The sequence below is a fragment of the Drosophila navojoa genome, chromosome X (genome assembly GCF_054131105.1).
Source record: "Drosophila navojoa isolate 15081-1374.11 chromosome X, UAZ_NAV_1.0, whole genome shotgun sequence".
Classification (NCBI taxonomy): domain Eukaryota; kingdom Metazoa; phylum Arthropoda; class Insecta; order Diptera; family Drosophilidae; genus Drosophila; species Drosophila navojoa.
This window is the reverse complement of record NC_142895.1, coordinates 32,487,649-32,504,617: the sequence shown is the minus strand read 5'-3', so window position 1 is coordinate 32,504,617 and position 16,969 is coordinate 32,487,649. Positions and strand designations below refer to the sequence as shown.

Genomic DNA, 16,969 nt, shown 5'->3' with positions numbered 1-16,969 from the left:
CACACACACACACACACGCTCACGATATTTGTGCTCTGTCATATACATAAATTACATGAATTAGAGCGAGAGAGAAACATTGTATGGAGATTTTATGGTTTATTATATATAAGTTAAGCTCTCCCACACTAGAGCACTAGTGATTGGAGACGCTGTGTTGGGTTCTTGTGAATATAAACAACTTTGTATTTAATAGAATAATATATAAAAGAAAGTTGTGAAAAGTGTTTCTACACTTATAACTCGAGATGTGCTGGACCAATTTTCATGCTTTTTGATTTGTTGGATTTGTCTCTGCTACGAGTAGGATAGTAGATCTTAAAAATTCTGAAAACATTTCACGAATACTTGAAAAACGCGGTTTTTCCCTAAAGATGCAAATTTCCATTGATACTCAGTAGGCTTGATAACAGTGACAGTTTTCGGTCCTGCTCTTATATTATACAGTAGTATAGAAGTAGATAAACAAATGTAGTCAGTCAGTCTACGGGACAGCCTCAAGCGTACCTGGCTATTCATAAAAAAGGTAATTTTATAAAAAAAATAATTTGTTTGTCTCAGACATTAATTTGTGTAAATTATTCATATTTATAAATCTCGATTGTTTTGTGGTTTTGTGCGAGGGCATATTCAGTATTAATATTAATAAAAATGCCGCGTCCTAGAAGATTTAATCTTTCCCGGCAAACCCATAATGCAATTAGGCAACGGAATAACGCGAGTCAAATATCTGGCGAAGAACGAGAAATCGCCCGAGAAAGGCGCCGCGTTAGTTCCCAGCAAAGAAGGGCCTTAGTTCGTGCTTCTCAAAGAGAGGTAGCCCGTGAAACGGCGATAAGAAATGGTTCAAAGCATCAATTCTATGGCGATATGTAACCAAACTTCAACTGTCTGTAAATATGAGAGTTGCATTGTTGAACGATCTATCTGCTGATGATTTCTCGAAGCAATTGCAGAATATCGGTAATGGCCGTATTCCTGTTGACGAATCGAGTGGTTTGATTTAATTTCCTCAAAATTTTTGCAATTTCGTCTCATTAAAAGATGAGCCTTTCAACAAAGTATTTCCAAATATCATTGCTTTCCACAAAAATACTAAATGGTTAAGTGAGCGAGCAATTTTGGCGGCTAAAAATAAAATTCAAAATAAAATCGGTACTCTGTATTCATTCAAATCTATCGACTTTGTAACAAGCGATGAAGAAGCCATTAATTATTCAACTGAATTTTTGAACTCCTTGGATGTCCCTGGTTTACCACCGCACAATTTACAACTGAAGGTTGGCTCGGTAGTTATCATGCTTAGAAATTTAAACCAATCAAAACTGTGCAATGGAACTGATGAGCAATGTGATTCACGCGTCGATACTCAAAAGAAAATTTAAAGATGAGGAAGTTCTTATTCCTAGGATGCCGATGATCCCAACAGATATGCCCTTTGAGTTTAAACGAATTCAATTCCCGATTCGTCTTGCCTTCGCCATGACGATCAACAAATCAAAGGGCCAATCTTTGGCTATTTGTGGCAGAAAATGCGTGTTTTTGTTGTTGTGTTGGCAAACCATCCGCATTATTTGTTCTTGCATCTGACCAAAAAACAAAGAATGTCGTTTACCACAAGGTGCTTGAATGAAAAACCGATTAATAAATTAATCAGAGTGTATCCCAACCTGAACAACATAGCTTTCAACAATTTTTTACCTAGAAATAATAGACAGGGTAATGCAACGTTAGCCGGGCCAGCTAGTATTTTATATAATTTAGTAACAATAGATCTAAACTCTCTCTAGTCCGAATATAAACTGGCCCTAAATCAGTTCTACTGATTGGATTCTCCCCTTGAATGTCTGTCTGGACTCTCCAGCCTCTTTAGATTGTCGATAGTCTTAGCTTATATATATATGATTGTATACATATTTCACAGGAACTGGTATTATTTAATGTCAATCATGAGATCGAAAAATACAATATGCTCTTGAAAACTTCAGACTTATCTTTCAGACATACTATTTTGCTATGTTTAGGCTTGTTTCATTAAATATGGAATAATGTGAATAAAGTAAGATAAGTAAGAATATACCAGTTGAGCGTTACCAACTGCAGAATACGGCCCATTTAACAATTTCCCACGTCCCTTCATTTTGTATATATATATAGTATATCTGTGCAAATCAATAGTGGTCTCTAACAGTCGTTAAATTTTAGTTTCTAGCTGTAAGTCTATAGAAAATGTAGTTTCCCTATTTACAACGCCCCCAAAGGGCCTAAATGTAATATTTTATTGAGCAAAAAAATCAATTGCGTTTGCTCTGTTCTCACCTCGCTCTCGTTTTTCAACTACCGCTCTGACGAAGCGTAGTTGTTCAATTCGTTTTGAGCTGTTGCTATCGCTACACATTTGAACAAAGCAAACTACGAGAGCAGAGCAGAGCTTATACATTTTTTCGTTAGACTATGGCTTTGCTATGGCTCCCGTCATAAATAAATAAACACTGGTTTTAACGCGTCGATCTCAGAAGATATAAAAACTAAAGATTTGAAATTTATTTAAAATGTCCGTGTATATGGCGCGGGTATCGAGTATATCTGCAAAACCCGATAACTCTTCTCGTTATTTTCTTACCGATTAAAACCCTTATCGAAAACTAGTTTTTTTTTATTTATATCTAATATACATATCTTTAAAATTGCATGAAGCTCACTATTTAGATATGCATTTTGTATATCTAATTCATGCATATAGGCAATTCTCTAGTATAGAATGTGACATTCGTACGTATGTTATAAAAAAAAAAAAAGAAAAAAAATGCCAAAACATTTCTTTATATCGACATTTCCTTATATTGACCAATAGTGAATCTTCTAGCTCTTGATGAGCTTTATAATTGGTGCTAAATATGATTTTAGGAGTGTTTTTTTTAGCCTGAACCCATTGAAAATAGGAAATCCGGGTATAATGGTTTTATTAAAAGTATGTAACAGGCAGGAGAAGGCGTGGCAGACCCCACAAAGTATATATATTCTTGGTCAGAGCGACGAGATGAGTCGATTTGACCCTGTCCGTCTATCTGTCCGTCCGTCCGTCCGTCCGTATGTATGAATGCGTCGATCTCAGAAGATATAGGAGCTAGAGACTTCAAATTTTTTTTATGTCCGTACATACAGCGCGAATATCGAGTTCATCACTAAAAACGATAAGTCAATCCGATATTTTCATCGATAAAAAACCTTATCGAAGGTCAGTTTTAAAATTATATCTCCCACATCATTAAAACTAGTCTCTAAATTTAATGAATTGTATGTTTGTTTGCGGGTGTGCGTGTGTGTTTGCGAATTGTTATTTAAATATCAGTTTCCCGAAGGGTTTGCAGCTCCATCATAATTGTGTCCGCGAATGTGCTTATAAGTTTCCAAGCTGCCTCCGTTTCCAGCATTACGTTGACCATGTTGTCCGACAGCGCCTCTCCTCTAGGAAGGGTCCTCATTCAAACAAGACGTGGTTGGCGTTCTCCACCAGACCTTGGCCGCACCAAGGGCATTCGTCGGTTTCATCGTGGCCAAAGCGCTTCAAGTAGCTCCGAAAGTATCCATGTCCCGATATAATCTGTGAAAGATAAAAAATAACCTCACAGTGTTTGCAGTTTACCCATGGCTCAAGCTCCGGGATAAGAGTATGTGTCCACCGACCTTTAGTTAAGTTGTTCCACCTTCTTTGCCATCGTGCAATGCTGTTCGCTCTGATATCGTTGCGTCGATATCGTTGTGGCTTCCGTTTCACGGCTTCATCGACTAAGTCCTCCAGAGGCGCCATGCTGGCTATGACAAGCGCCGCGTCGGTAGAGACTGTTCTGAACATGCAGTAGACTCTGACTGCGCTCAGTCTGTAGGTGGTGCAAATGCGCCGGCTGTAGCTCGGCGTTGCCATCGCTCTTGCCCATATTGGCGCACCGTAGAAGATGACGGACCTAACAACGCTCGTTAGAAGGAGACTTCGTTGCTGTTTTGTCTCCCGCGTATTATGCTTAATTCTTTAGCGAGCTCTACAAGAATCAGCTGCCTTTTTATGCACATATTCTAAGTGCTCGCGGAAAGTTAATCTTGTGTTTATCATGACACCAAGATATTTTATCGCCCTCTTTAGGACAATGGTGACGCTGCCGATTTTTATATTGTCAGTTTCCACTCGTTTGCGATTGATGACTAAGACCGGTGCCGCCAGCTTGAGCCCAGGTCCTGTCAACCAGTTTCGTATGCGTTTGATACTTGCGCTGCACGTATCCTCAGTATCTTTAAGCTTCTTGCCTGTGGCGACGACAACTACATGATCAGCAAAGCCAATGGTGTGCGCACCTGCTGGAAGTTCCAAAGGCAGTAAGCCGTCGTACATAATATTCAATGTGAGAGGCCCCAGCACTGAACGTTGGGGTACTCCAGATGACACAGTATGAGTTTAGGGACCCTCACTCGTGTTGTATACCAGTCTTCTTCCTCTGAAGTAGCTCTTTTTTATCTCTTTTAGATATTTAGGAATATTATATTGTGATAGCGTATCCAGTATCCTATCCCAACTAACTGTGTAGAAGGCATTCTTTACATCCAGGGTCACGATGATGCTGTATTGATTTGTTCAGCCAGCCTTGGGTAGCAACACCATGTTCTGGATTTTCCAGGTTGCATTCAGTATCATAAAATACCCCCATCGGGTCGGTGTTACTATTGATATTATATCCTGTACTTTGTTTAGGCTTTTTCTTTTTTTAAATTTAATTTGACTCTCGTTTTTGTCAATAGCTTTAAGAAATAAATAAAAACGATTTCAAGGCGAGTCACGATTGCAAATTGAAGAAAAACTCCAAGCCGGGCCTCAGGGCCAACGAACAGAGAAAGAAAAACAGAAAACAAAAATAATAATCTGTAATATGGGAGGCAAGTGTAGGCAGGCCAATAGATGACAAACCAATCACGACTAGCTAATGCCCTATAAACAGGGGCAAACAGGAGATGTAACCGAAACCAGAAAATATATTCCCAATATGTAAATATTGTCTTTTATATGTATATCCTGAAGAGTTGCTTTTAGATTTTACTGACCATCCGTCTCTATGTCTATTCATCTCCATTGAATATAAATTTACTGTATCCTATAGTATATCAAGTCATTTTACTATCTGGTTAGTCTATTTAATATAAACAATTGATAACTTTTTCAGTAGTTCGATAAATATCGATAAATATATAATATATTGATTTTACTTGTTTTGTGTGATAGATGTCTAATTGAGAAAGTGTTTTTGCGACATTTTCATTACATCGATAAATATCGATATTGCATTCGAAATTATTTAAGTAAAGTTTTTCCCATTTAATTACTTAGCAGATTAACATACAAAATTGTTTGACTCTTTACTGTATTTTTATGACTTATACCTAATATCGATAAATATCGATATTGAATTTTTAGTAATTTAAGAAAATTAGTTTCTTACTCCAATTTTTGCTTAACAATATATACATATATCCCAACTAGCTGTATTGAAGGCATTCTTTACGTCCAGGGTCGCAATAATGCAGTATTGCTTCGTCCCATGCTTCCATCTTGTGCCATGAATGGCGGAGGTGGCCAGACCAACAACTTTGTTTAGCGCATCCGTTGTTGACCGGGCCTTCCGGAATCCAAATTGATTTGGTGACAGGCCTCCGGCGCTAGTAATCGCAGTCTCCAGTCTGAAGCAGATCAATTTCTCAAACACCTTTCCCATGGTGTCTAAGAGGCAGATCGGTCTGTATGAGGATGGCTCATCTGGTGGTTTGCCAGCCTTGGGTAGCAACACCAGGTTCTGGGCTTTCCATTTTGCCGGGAACGTCTCTTGTATTAAACATTCGTTGAATAATTCAGCGAACGTATTAGGGTGCAAGGCGAGGGCTAGCTTTAGCGCACGATTTGGGATCCCGTCCGGCCCTGGAGCAGTGTTGGTTCTAAGACCCCGGAGAGTTAATATAATTTCTTCCTCTGTGACTAAAACAATTTCAGTGCTCATTGAGCCCTGATCAGCAGACTCGGACCGAGGGGCGTAAATGGAGCTTAAACTTTCTGGAAAGAGCGTTTCCACAATCGTTTTAAGCTCCAGACGATCCGTAGGCTGCACCTGTCTACCTGCGTATAGTCTTTTAACTACTATCTTATATGCCCTGCCCCAAGGGTCATATTCGGCTGAGTCGCACAACTCTAAAAAACATTCTCTTTTGCTTGCCCGAATGGCCCTCTTCAACTGTCTTCTAGCTGCCTGGTAAGCTAATTGTTTCTCTAAAAACTTAGACCTACCGCGAGCCCGTTAGTAGCTTCTTCTCGCCTGGATGCATTTGCGACGAATGTCACCTATTTGTGCATTCCACCAATACGTAGGCTCTTGTTGTCGCGTGAACTGCTTGCGGCGTAGCATACTGCTATTGCAGGCACTCTGTATTTGGGCTACCATTTGGCATGCTCTGGCCTCAGCATTACCAATTGTGCCCAGAGACTGAATGGCCTCAGAAAAGACCGCGGGATCAAAAGTATCTAGCCGATACGACTCCCTCCACAAGGGTGACGCCCTGGCAGGTGGCTCACCTATTGTGAATAGAAGTGCCGTATGATCGCTGCCCGTATAGCTATCGCAATGGCTCCATGTTGCTCCCCGAAAGAGGGATGAAGTGACAAAAGTAATGTCGATGACAGATCCGTATCCCGCCCGACTGAAGGTGTACTCGTGCCCAGTGTTGAGCAGTGCAACATCTAGTGTTGCGAAGATCTCCAGTAGGATACGACCTCTGGCATTTGTTGTGAGGCTACCCCATTCTAACGCCCAGGAGTTAAAATCTCCAGCTATAATGGCCTTCCGGCCCCTAGCATCCTCGGCAAGCTCGTCGAGCACCGTCGTGAATTCACTGAGTTGCATGCTGGGGGCCAGATAGCAACTGTAAAGCCATAAGTTACCATATCGGCCGCGTACGAGCCCATTGAATGACTTAACATTCGAAAGTACGTTCGTTGAGTTGGCGCATACCCACAACGCAGCTTTGCCATTAACGTCAGTTGACCATGTCCTAGGGCAGCTGGTTATACAGTGGTGGGGCTCACTGAGAAAAGCTACGTCTATACATTTTTCCCTAACGGTCTGCTCAAGAAGGTCTTGGGCAGCAATACAGTGATTTAGGTTAAGCTGCAAGAACCTTAACATTTCATTTTACGAGCAGCTTCACGGTAAGATGGGCACTTGAAGCTGCCTGCTGAATGGTCCGTCTGCTTTTCACCTTTCCGGATGCAGAGGCTACATTTTGGTGGCTTAGTGCATGCTTTTGCGCTGTGACCCATCTCTCCACACCTGAAACAGGCGCCCTTTAGGTCACAGTCGCTGCGACAGTTTGCTGCCATATGACCGTAATCGAGGCACTTGAAACAGCGTTTAGGCTGTTCCACGGCTCGAATACGGCATACTACCCATCCTATTCTAATTTTGGACAGCTCGAGCAGAGTTTTAGCTTTCCCAATTGGAAGAGCAACCGTAGCTCTTTGCTGTCCACCAAAAGCTGGCCGAAGCGATTTGATAGCCTCAATGGGGAGTGAGCTATCCTTCAACTCCACCCTGATTGCATCCAAGATCTCCTCTTTACTTGCTAACTCATCTAGGTCGCGAATCTCAATTTGAGCCGATTCGCTAAGTGTTTTAACTACCGCTCGGTCACCCAAGGCTTTGCCTACAGCTTCGTGCAGAGCCTCAGCGCTATGCTCCGGCTTCCTACTCAGTTGCAACAAAAGGTCCCCCTTAGCGGTCTTCCTAATACCTTGGACGTCTCCACTCAGATGCTTTAAATTTGGGTCGCTCTTGACCACGCGAAGCATGTCCGCATAGCTGCAACCACCTACACCTGAAACCGCGATGGCGTCGCTTCTGGAACGTTTTTGCAGCGGCTTGCGTCCCTTAACAACCGTCCAGCTGTTCGAATTCGTCTGTCGACCTACCTGGTTGGTTTTAACGGCTGCAGCCTAATGCGACAATTTCGCGCTTAAAAAGAAAGGGAAGGAGAAAAGCCCTGACGCCAAAATAGTGACGCTATTGCCTCCCTCTCTTGCGCCACCGGATTGTACCACTGGGGTACTCCGCGAAACCGCCGCGAAGTAAGTTTTTTATTGTTTTTGTTTTGCCGTCGCTGGGTGCGTCGCGCCCACAGCAACCACGTTGTCTACAGTTCTTTCCACTTTCACAGGGAAAAACAAAGATCAAGCTATTGTCCACGGTGGATCGCGATGACATCGACCGTACTCCACGAAAACGCAACTCCTGTGTGTGTGTGTGTGTGTGTGTGTGTGTGTGTGTGTGTGTGTGTGTGTGTGTGTGTGTGTGTGTGTGTGTGTGTGTGCGTGTGTGTGTGCGTGTGTATGAATTATTATTGGAATATCAGTTGCTTGAAGGGTTCAGGCGATCTTGTAGTCGAGCAGTTTCGACTAGAGCTTTTTTACTTGTTATACCTTGAACACTGAACAGGGTATAATGGTTTTGTGAAAACTATGTAACGGGCAGAAGGAGGCGTGGAAGACCCCATAAAGTATATATATTCTTGATCAGGGCGACGAGCTGAGTCGATATAGCCCTGTCCGTCTGTCCGTATAAGTGCGTCGGTCTCAGAAAATACTGTACGCAGTGCGAGTTTCTCTTAATTTTTCGATAACTCATGCGATATCTTTTGCATCGAGAATAATCGAAAAATTGATTTTGTTTTTCCAGCCTGATTTTAATACTAAGTCTAGAAACTTCTGATCAACTTTTCTTGTTTTGCAAACTTCTTGATCAAGGCGACGAGCTATGTTGATTTAGCCCTGTTCGTCTGTCTGTCTGTCAGTATGCTTGAACACGTCGACCTCAGAAGATATAAGAGCTAAAGACTTCAAATGTTTTTAAAATGTCTATATATATAGCGCGGATATCAGGATATCGATTAAAAACCTTATCGAAAATCAGTTATAAAACAAGTAAGAACGTTGCAGCCGGGCATTACCAACTGCAGAATACTCATTCACAGTCCTTATGCGTGATACTATATTCCTATAGGGGCATTTATTAAATTTAAGTATAAGCATAAACATATCTTCAGTCGTTAAAGTCGAATTAGCTTCCGATTATAAATTTGTAATCGGTATCCAGGGAACACCACGAGGAGGCCATCGAAACATCAAAGTTGACTTTCGACGATCTAAGGAGGCTGGAGAGTCTAGTCAGACATTCAAGGGGAGAACCTAACGAGTAGAACGAGAGCTTATATTCGGACTAGAGAAAATTTAGACCTATTGTTCCAAATTATATAAAAAATATTATTTCATTGAACACAAAGTTGTTATATATTCACAAGAACTTAACCCCAATCACTAGTCTCTAGTGTGGGAGCGCTTAACTGGCGCCCGAGCAGGGGCCCACATTCTTCACGGAAATAAAGGGAAATGGTGACGTGTCAATAATTCTATAAAAATAATCTTTTAAAAAAAGCAAGTACAAATAAATTGTTCCAATCCAATTGGGCAATTGTTGGCAAAATTACGAAGTACTTCTGTGATTTGCAAAGTAATGGGGTGAAAGTCCTTGCCATAACATAATAAAATAAATAATAACATAATTTCTAGCAAGTGCACTAGATAATTCTATAACATAAAAGAAATCGTGGCAAAATGGTGGTATTGGCAATACCAAGGTTTAAATCCTTGCCGAGACGACTCTTAAAACGAAAATACAAGAAATTTGCAGGCATAATGGTGGCACGAGATTGATTCTCGTATCGAGGTTCAAATCCTTGCCGTAAGACAAATGTAAAAAAAAAAATTAACGTCACAATTTCCACCTGTGTTGAATGATGGGTTCCGTATAAATTAAAAGAAACCTAGTGGTCTTCATAAATCACACTTAAGAAAATAGGAGAAAAAGGAAAAATTCACATTTGTTTATATTGTTATAATCCTCTTTTAACATTCTTAACTTCCTTAGCACCCATAGCATCCACAGCATTTTATAACATCCTTAACTTCCTTAGCACCCATAGCATCCAAAGCATTTTATACGTGGTATATCCTTCCTAGTTTCCGAGATGCCAGAGGGAATGAAATAGATGCGCTTACAGTGTTGGATGTATTGTCATAACCACAAATGAATACTATATGAATATCGATGGCCCTCTTTATGCTAATTTATGGATTCAGGAATTAAATTTATATTGGATAAATATCATTATATTGGGCAATTTATATTGGATAAAAATCATTATATTGGACAATTTATATCGTTATAATCGTTATAATGAACATATGAACCCTGATCCGCGGGACGCAGATTTTTAGATGGGGAAGAGTTAAGACTTTCGACGATCTAAGGAGGCTGGAGAGTCTAGTCAGACATTCAAGGGGAGAACCTAACGAGTAGAACAGATTTAGTTCAGTTTATATTCGGACTAGAGAGAGTTTAGACCTATTGTTCCAAATTATATAAAATGTATTATTTCATTGAACACAAAGTTGTTATATATTCACAATAACCTAACACAGCGTCCCCAATCACTAGTACTCTATTGTGGTAGCGCTGAACTTCAATAAGGATCTAAGTTAATTTATAGAACCTTCGAGTCGATTTGAAAAGAGTTTTTTAAATCATTTCCATGCTCCCCACGTAAAATGACCGTAGTTTAAACTAATTTACATATTTCGTTTTTTATAAAATAGATATTTAATGAATGAATGGCAATCAACACTTTCCTTTTTGTTGTTAGTCAAACATTTTTATTATATGTTTAAATTTGTTTTTTCTTAAATAGCCCTCAAATGCATATATGCATATACACACATATATACATAGGTACACACATACATATGTATGTATATACATATTGTATATATATGCATGTCTACACGCATAACATTTCGGCCTTTCTCATGCACGCGCTCATTTGCATGTGTGCATACATACATACATATGTATAAACGGGTACCCTAGCGTTTTCTAAGAATCTCAAGTGCGATTGATTTGTCTTTGCATTGATTTTGAAATTCCAGCCTCTACTTTGGCTTATCTTTGCTATATGGCGTCATAACAATAATGTGAATTCGTTTTAATTGGTATCGTTCAAAACAACGTGGTGGTGCTGTAGGCAGAAGCACCGGCGGGATTATTTTAGATATTTTGACAAACATGCTACTTGGCTTGGGTGCGACTCCAAATCCCGTGGAAAACTCTTTTTTGTAAAATGCAAATTTTCGTTATTTCAGCTTCTGTTATATTTTTTTAAATTTCATTAAAAGGGTTTTTTCCGCATTATGAATATTTATTAAACTTATTTATATGTAAAAAAACATAAATAGATGGCTCACGCATATAAATGTCGCAATTTGGGCACTATAAATGCCGATTGCCACGCCCCTTGTGACCGTAGAATCCTCATTTTTGGCCAGCTCATCGAACAAGCTAACAATAACCTAACTGCAAAATTTGGATGCTTGAAAAAACTACAGGGTGTTTTTTGATATGACACGCCCCTAGAGAGGCGTAACAATATTATTTACAGAATCGATAGAGAAGTTTACTGATAACTGAAGTTTCTAGCTCTTATACTTTAGGAGATATAAACTTTTGCGGTTTGCCACGCCCCCTTTGGGTAGAGAAAAATCCATCACACCTCGTTGGACTTGGGAGGTCAACCTGCGTATATACACCAAATTTCATATATATAAATATCACAATATCTTCAGCTCCGATTCGCCACGTCCCTAGTAGGCGTAGATATAAAATCTTTAAAGAATCGAAACATGAGCTCACCTGCAAAATTTCAGCATTCTAGATTTACCACTTTGGGAGATACAGTTTTATCCGATTTGTTGCGCCCCCAATGGGCGGAGATATATCTGCCATAGCTTGGGTGGTCGACGCGGATCTACATACCGAATTTCAGCTTTCTAGCTCTTCAACCAACATGATTTCTGCCTGTGTACATGCATGTGCAAATAATTATTGAAACATCAATTGCTCGATGGGTTCATGTCATCTCATAGTCGAAGAGTCTCGACTATAGCTTTCTTATTTGTTTAACATTCGGCACTAGAGAATTTCCCATTTGTAAAATTTCAGCAGTTATATAAACACTTTTGATAATTCTAAGTTTTATTTACTTTCAAAAGATTCGAACCATTTACTATTTGAAGCATTCACTAATGGGTAGTGTTTTAAGAGTCCCTTGAATTTCGCATTAAACTTATTTGAACTTTTTAATTAAAAAATTATTTCAGAACTAGTTCAGTATCACGCTCAATGCCATACCATCCTGCAGCTACCGCTGGACCTACTGTTTGGCCCATAAAGTCAGATCTCATTGAGAATGCACGCCGTGAAGCCGAAGAACGAGATCGAGAGCGGGAGATACGTGAGCGAGAACAGCGCGAGCGCGATCGTCAAAGAAGGGAGCGTGAAGAGCGTGAACGTAAAGAAAAAGAGGACAAACTAAAACGTGAACAACAGGAGCGTGAAAAAGAACGCGAACGGGAACGGGAACGCGAACGCAAAGAGCGCGAGCGACGTGAAATTGAACGTCGAGAAGTTGAACGAGAACGTTTGCTACAGCAACAACGCATTAACGAGAGCAACAAACAAGCAATAGTTGCCTCATCTTCATCTACACCTCGTGATCGGTCACCTCACCGTATTATTGGTGAGCTGAATACAGAAATAAGAATTAAAGAAGAGCATTCCCGAACGAAAGACGAGCAAGACAATCTGCTTATGCGTGCATCAGCAGCTGTGAGTGTTGGAGATCCACGATATCATCCTTCAACGTTAGTGTCTGTCCAACCTAATGCAGCAGTGGCTGCAGCACATCACCATGCAAACTTCTTAGTATCGGGTCGACATGGATTACCACCACCAACATCACATATTACCCGTAATATGATGCCACCCTCAATGGGTATCAGTGGACCACTTACACATTTTGGTCCACCTGGACCGACCCCGTGGGGCATTGATCCATATCGGGATCCCTATGCACCTATTCTGCGATACAATCCCATAATGGAAGCAGCTTTCCGCCATGAAGCAGAAGAACGTCAAAAAGCCCTAAGTATGTACGCAGCCCAATCGGCGGCTCATCTGCGGAGTAAGGAGCCGAGCCCCATACCGCCACCGTCGGTAGGTCATTTAGGTCCTTCTGCTACACATCTTCGAATGCAGCCAGCGGGTGTAAATATTATTGCTTCGTCAAGTGCCCCACCGTCTTCGCAAAATCCTCAAACACAATTGACTACAATGGGAATTGGAAAGGGGACACAACCATCTACTATGAATTTAGCTGTACATCATATTATAAGTGATCCTTTAATACATTCATCCACTACATCCAAAAAAGATACTGAGCATAGCATGGGTATAGCGGTCAGTTCATCTGGAACAAATGTAAGCCACAGTAATGTGCCAGGAAGCATGATAGGTATACCACCCGCGTCACCAGTAACGCCCAGTCGATGATAACCTAATAAATTATAAAAGTTATTTAAAATATTACTAATTCTGAAAATTTCAACCAATTCCTACGCAATTTTAATAAATTTTTGTATTTATTTGCCCTACCTCTTACACCACTAGCCTGAGAGTATCAAAATACTGAGCGCAACGCATTTGTAAAATGACCGATTACAAATTTTATCTACAACACAACAAGAGGTACGAGGGGAACATTTCTTCTTTTCTTGAGTTTCTAACTACGAGCGTCTTTAGGTAACGCAACAAGTTGCTTCCCATTAACGTCTATCCAAAACGACAAATTGCACATACGTACTCTCATATACTTTAGGCTTCTATTATTTTTTTTTAAGTTTGCATATTTGCTTAGTATATTTGTAAGATTTGTATTATAAGAAATTAAAGTTACTCATTAACTTGGCATCAATATACTCAAATGTACATATATACACATACAAGCACAGCTAGTACTATAAATTATAACAGTAATTCATTAACTAACTAGCTGTAAACTAAAATCGATCAACTGGTGGAATCAAAGTATACCTTTCCAAGCGTTTTTTTAAGATGATATTTCATAAATGCCGGTAATGTATATAACTTACAAAAATTCTAATGGAAACATTGCTATTAGCTGAGATAAAGTGATTTTATTTTCCACATAAACACGTAGCAGATTCGTAACATATATGTTATACTTAATAACTTCGCTAATACATATAATCTAATTTATTAAATGTAAATCAAAATTTTAATTATTTTCAAATTGCCAAACTGAAAACAACTTATTCTCTTACATAGGCAAAACATAAGGCGTGGCTTTTCATTACAGTATCCATAAGATAAATAGATAGAAAGTTCAAAATCATTGTATAGACTTTACAAAAAATTAATAAAAATGATTGTTTAACTGATTTTGGAAATTTTATCAGCCGGTTTTGAAAAAAGCCTCCTTTTTATTTATTATCACTTTCCCATTTTCAATGGCTTCAGGGTATAAGAATGTCTTCCATTTTTACCCAAACAAATTTAATCTATATAACTGCTCAATTAAATTCAAGGCAATCAGAAGCAGACTGCTCGACTTACTACCTGCGCTGTCAGCAGCGACTATTTGTTGAAAAAGAAATCGGATGATCGGTTAAGGAAAAAATATGATAAACTTGTACTGTGTATGGAAAACGCGAGTACACGGTCTATACCTCTCATATCTTCTGAAACGGACGGACAGACGATATAGCCATGGCTATATCGATTCAGCTTGACGATCTGATCAATAATCCGCCACGCCTCTTTCTGCCTGTTGCATACATTTTCAGGGTATAAGAAAAAGTGTCAAATTTACAATGAAATATATAGATCATATGCTGAAAGCTTCATTAAATTCCGGTAAGTCAATAGACGTTAATAAATTAACAAAATGTTAGGCCGATTAACAAACGTATATACAGCAGCCACAACAGTTTCCAACACATTCAACAAACAACTCTGCTAGAATTCTCAGCAGTTAGTTTAGTTTAGATTTCGTAGATGGCGCTGCAGAAGTGAACCTATTTCGAACGTAGTATAACCATATAACGCACAGTTCTTTTCCCACCAAATTTTTTGCTTAAGTTCGCAGACTTCGTATTTCTCGGGCTCCTTACTTTTAGGTTCGGGCTTCGAAAATATGGGAACGCAAATCATTTCGCTTCATGTGCTGGTCTAATGGTCGACTTTGAATTGAAATCATACATTCTCTATGTCATCCTTGCTCTCTCAATGCTCCCTGTTCCTTCAAATATGTACATATATGGATATATGGGAAGTGAAAGCGTGGGTGGGCATACAAAATTTATTTTCGCGACAAGCTCTTGCTGCCTGTAGGAATTTAAAAGCTCACATACACATAAGTATGGGGGTGCGATGACCACAATTTTGGACTGGTTAAGATGGCAAAAGAAATGTTTAACAGTGCAGCATTAACCGAAAGTTACTGGGCGGTGGCAGCCACGTGTGCTGCATACCTAAGTAACCGATCTCCCTTCGAGGCGTTTATAGGGCTCAAGTCAGTTGTCAAGCACCGGAGAGTTTTTGGATTTACGGCGATTTCACTAGAAAAGGACAAAGGAAAAAAGTATCGGATCCTCAGAGTCGTCAAAAGCATATCGACTGTTCGACAAGAACACAGGTGACTTGAAGATCGATCAGCAGGGCGTTTATTTCATCAAATACCTGAGTACCGAGGATACTGTACCTGAGTCAACTGAAAACGTTAGCGCAACGATAAGTGCTGATCATGAAGTTATACAGGATAAGCATTCTAAGCAAGCGGAGGAGCAACCTGACACCGATGTTAATGAAGCTGAACAGCCAAGAAGAGTAATCAGAACGGGCTTGAAGAGACGCCCAACTAAACAATACAACGTAGCAAATGTAATATCAAACAAGTTGAAGTTGAAGTTTCTTTAACTGTGCAGCGAGCACAATCGAGTCCACAAGCAGATGAATGGAAAACGAAAATGCAGGATGAGTATGATGCATGTGTAATGACACATGGGACCTGGTACAACTATGACATGGTCATAGGAACATAGGCTGCAAATGGTTGTTTACTTTACAGAAAAATCCATATGGAGAAGTTAAGCGCTATAAAACGCGCTTGGTTGCAAAAGGATGTGACCATAGGTATGGTATTGACTTCAAAGAGAGTATTTTCCAGTAGTGCGGCATAGTTCAATGCGTATGATCGTGGCTGCAGAGTACGAGCTTGATGCTTCGGCGACATTCCTTAATGGTATTCTGAAAGAAGACATCTACTTGCAATAGTCAGAACTCTACGATGACCGTTCTGGATGTGTGTTGAAGCTTAAAATGTCGCTCTACAGCCTGAAGCAAGCTGGTCGAGTTTGGAGCACCAAGCTGGAAGGCGTTCTAACCAAGATGGAATACAGAGCAGGTGAGAGTAAGTTATGTCTGTGCACCAAGTGCTTAGATGAACAGAAGATAGACCTGATAGAGGTATACGTTAGTGTCATGCTCAAGCTTGGGTGAGATATCAGCTACTAAAACGACTATATATTTTGAATTTCAGAAAGTAGACGAGGGCCATGTAACGAACTTACCGCCACCGTTGGCCACCGTTGAAATCCAATGAGAAGGAAGGACTGGTGCGATTCGCGAGTCACAAGAAGTTTGTCTGCTCTATAAGATAGGCATGTCCAACTGCCGCACTGCGCCATCTGCAAGAGAGTCGTGTAAGCAGGTTGATATCCCAGAAAATGTCCCACAGCTGTGCTTCATACGGAATTGGGACCATTTCGATTGAGCGCTCACAGCGCACTGTTTTTGTCGTGCAGTATTTTCACTGCTCGAACCTCCAGCGACCGAGCCGAGCAAATACGAAGTATAGTGGTACGCCAACTTAACAGTTTCGAGCTGTAGAAAAATTTGTTCTACATGTCTTATCT

The 16,969-nt window shown here is 40.0% G+C and overlaps 2 protein-coding genes and 1 long non-coding RNA gene across 6 annotated transcripts in view; 2 read left to right on the top strand and 1 right to left on the bottom strand.

Moving 5' to 3' along the window:
- Positions 1-13,845, top strand: part of tay (tay bridge kinase) — a 31,054-nt gene extending 17,209 nt beyond the window's left edge. For all 4 annotated transcript variants that reach the window (XM_089264579.1, XM_089264578.1, XM_089264577.1 and 1 more), the window contains exon 13: positions 12,296-13,845. In XM_089264579.1, the coding sequence (XP_089120705.1) occupies positions 12,296-13,526 (1,231 nt within the window). In that variant the 3' untranslated portion in view covers positions 13,527-13,845. The remainder of the gene's footprint in view (positions 1-12,295) is intronic.
- Positions 1-16,969, bottom strand: part of LOC108658109 (uncharacterized) — a 205,544-nt gene that overhangs the window by 22,352 nt on the left and 166,223 nt on the right. The gene's annotated exons all lie outside the window — the stretch shown is intronic.
- On the top strand, positions 9,280-10,533 carry LOC149090871 (uncharacterized). The gene is made up of 2 exons (XR_016197449.1): positions 9,280-9,607; positions 9,653-10,533. It is a non-coding gene; the product is annotated as an uncharacterized LOC149090871 (long non-coding RNA).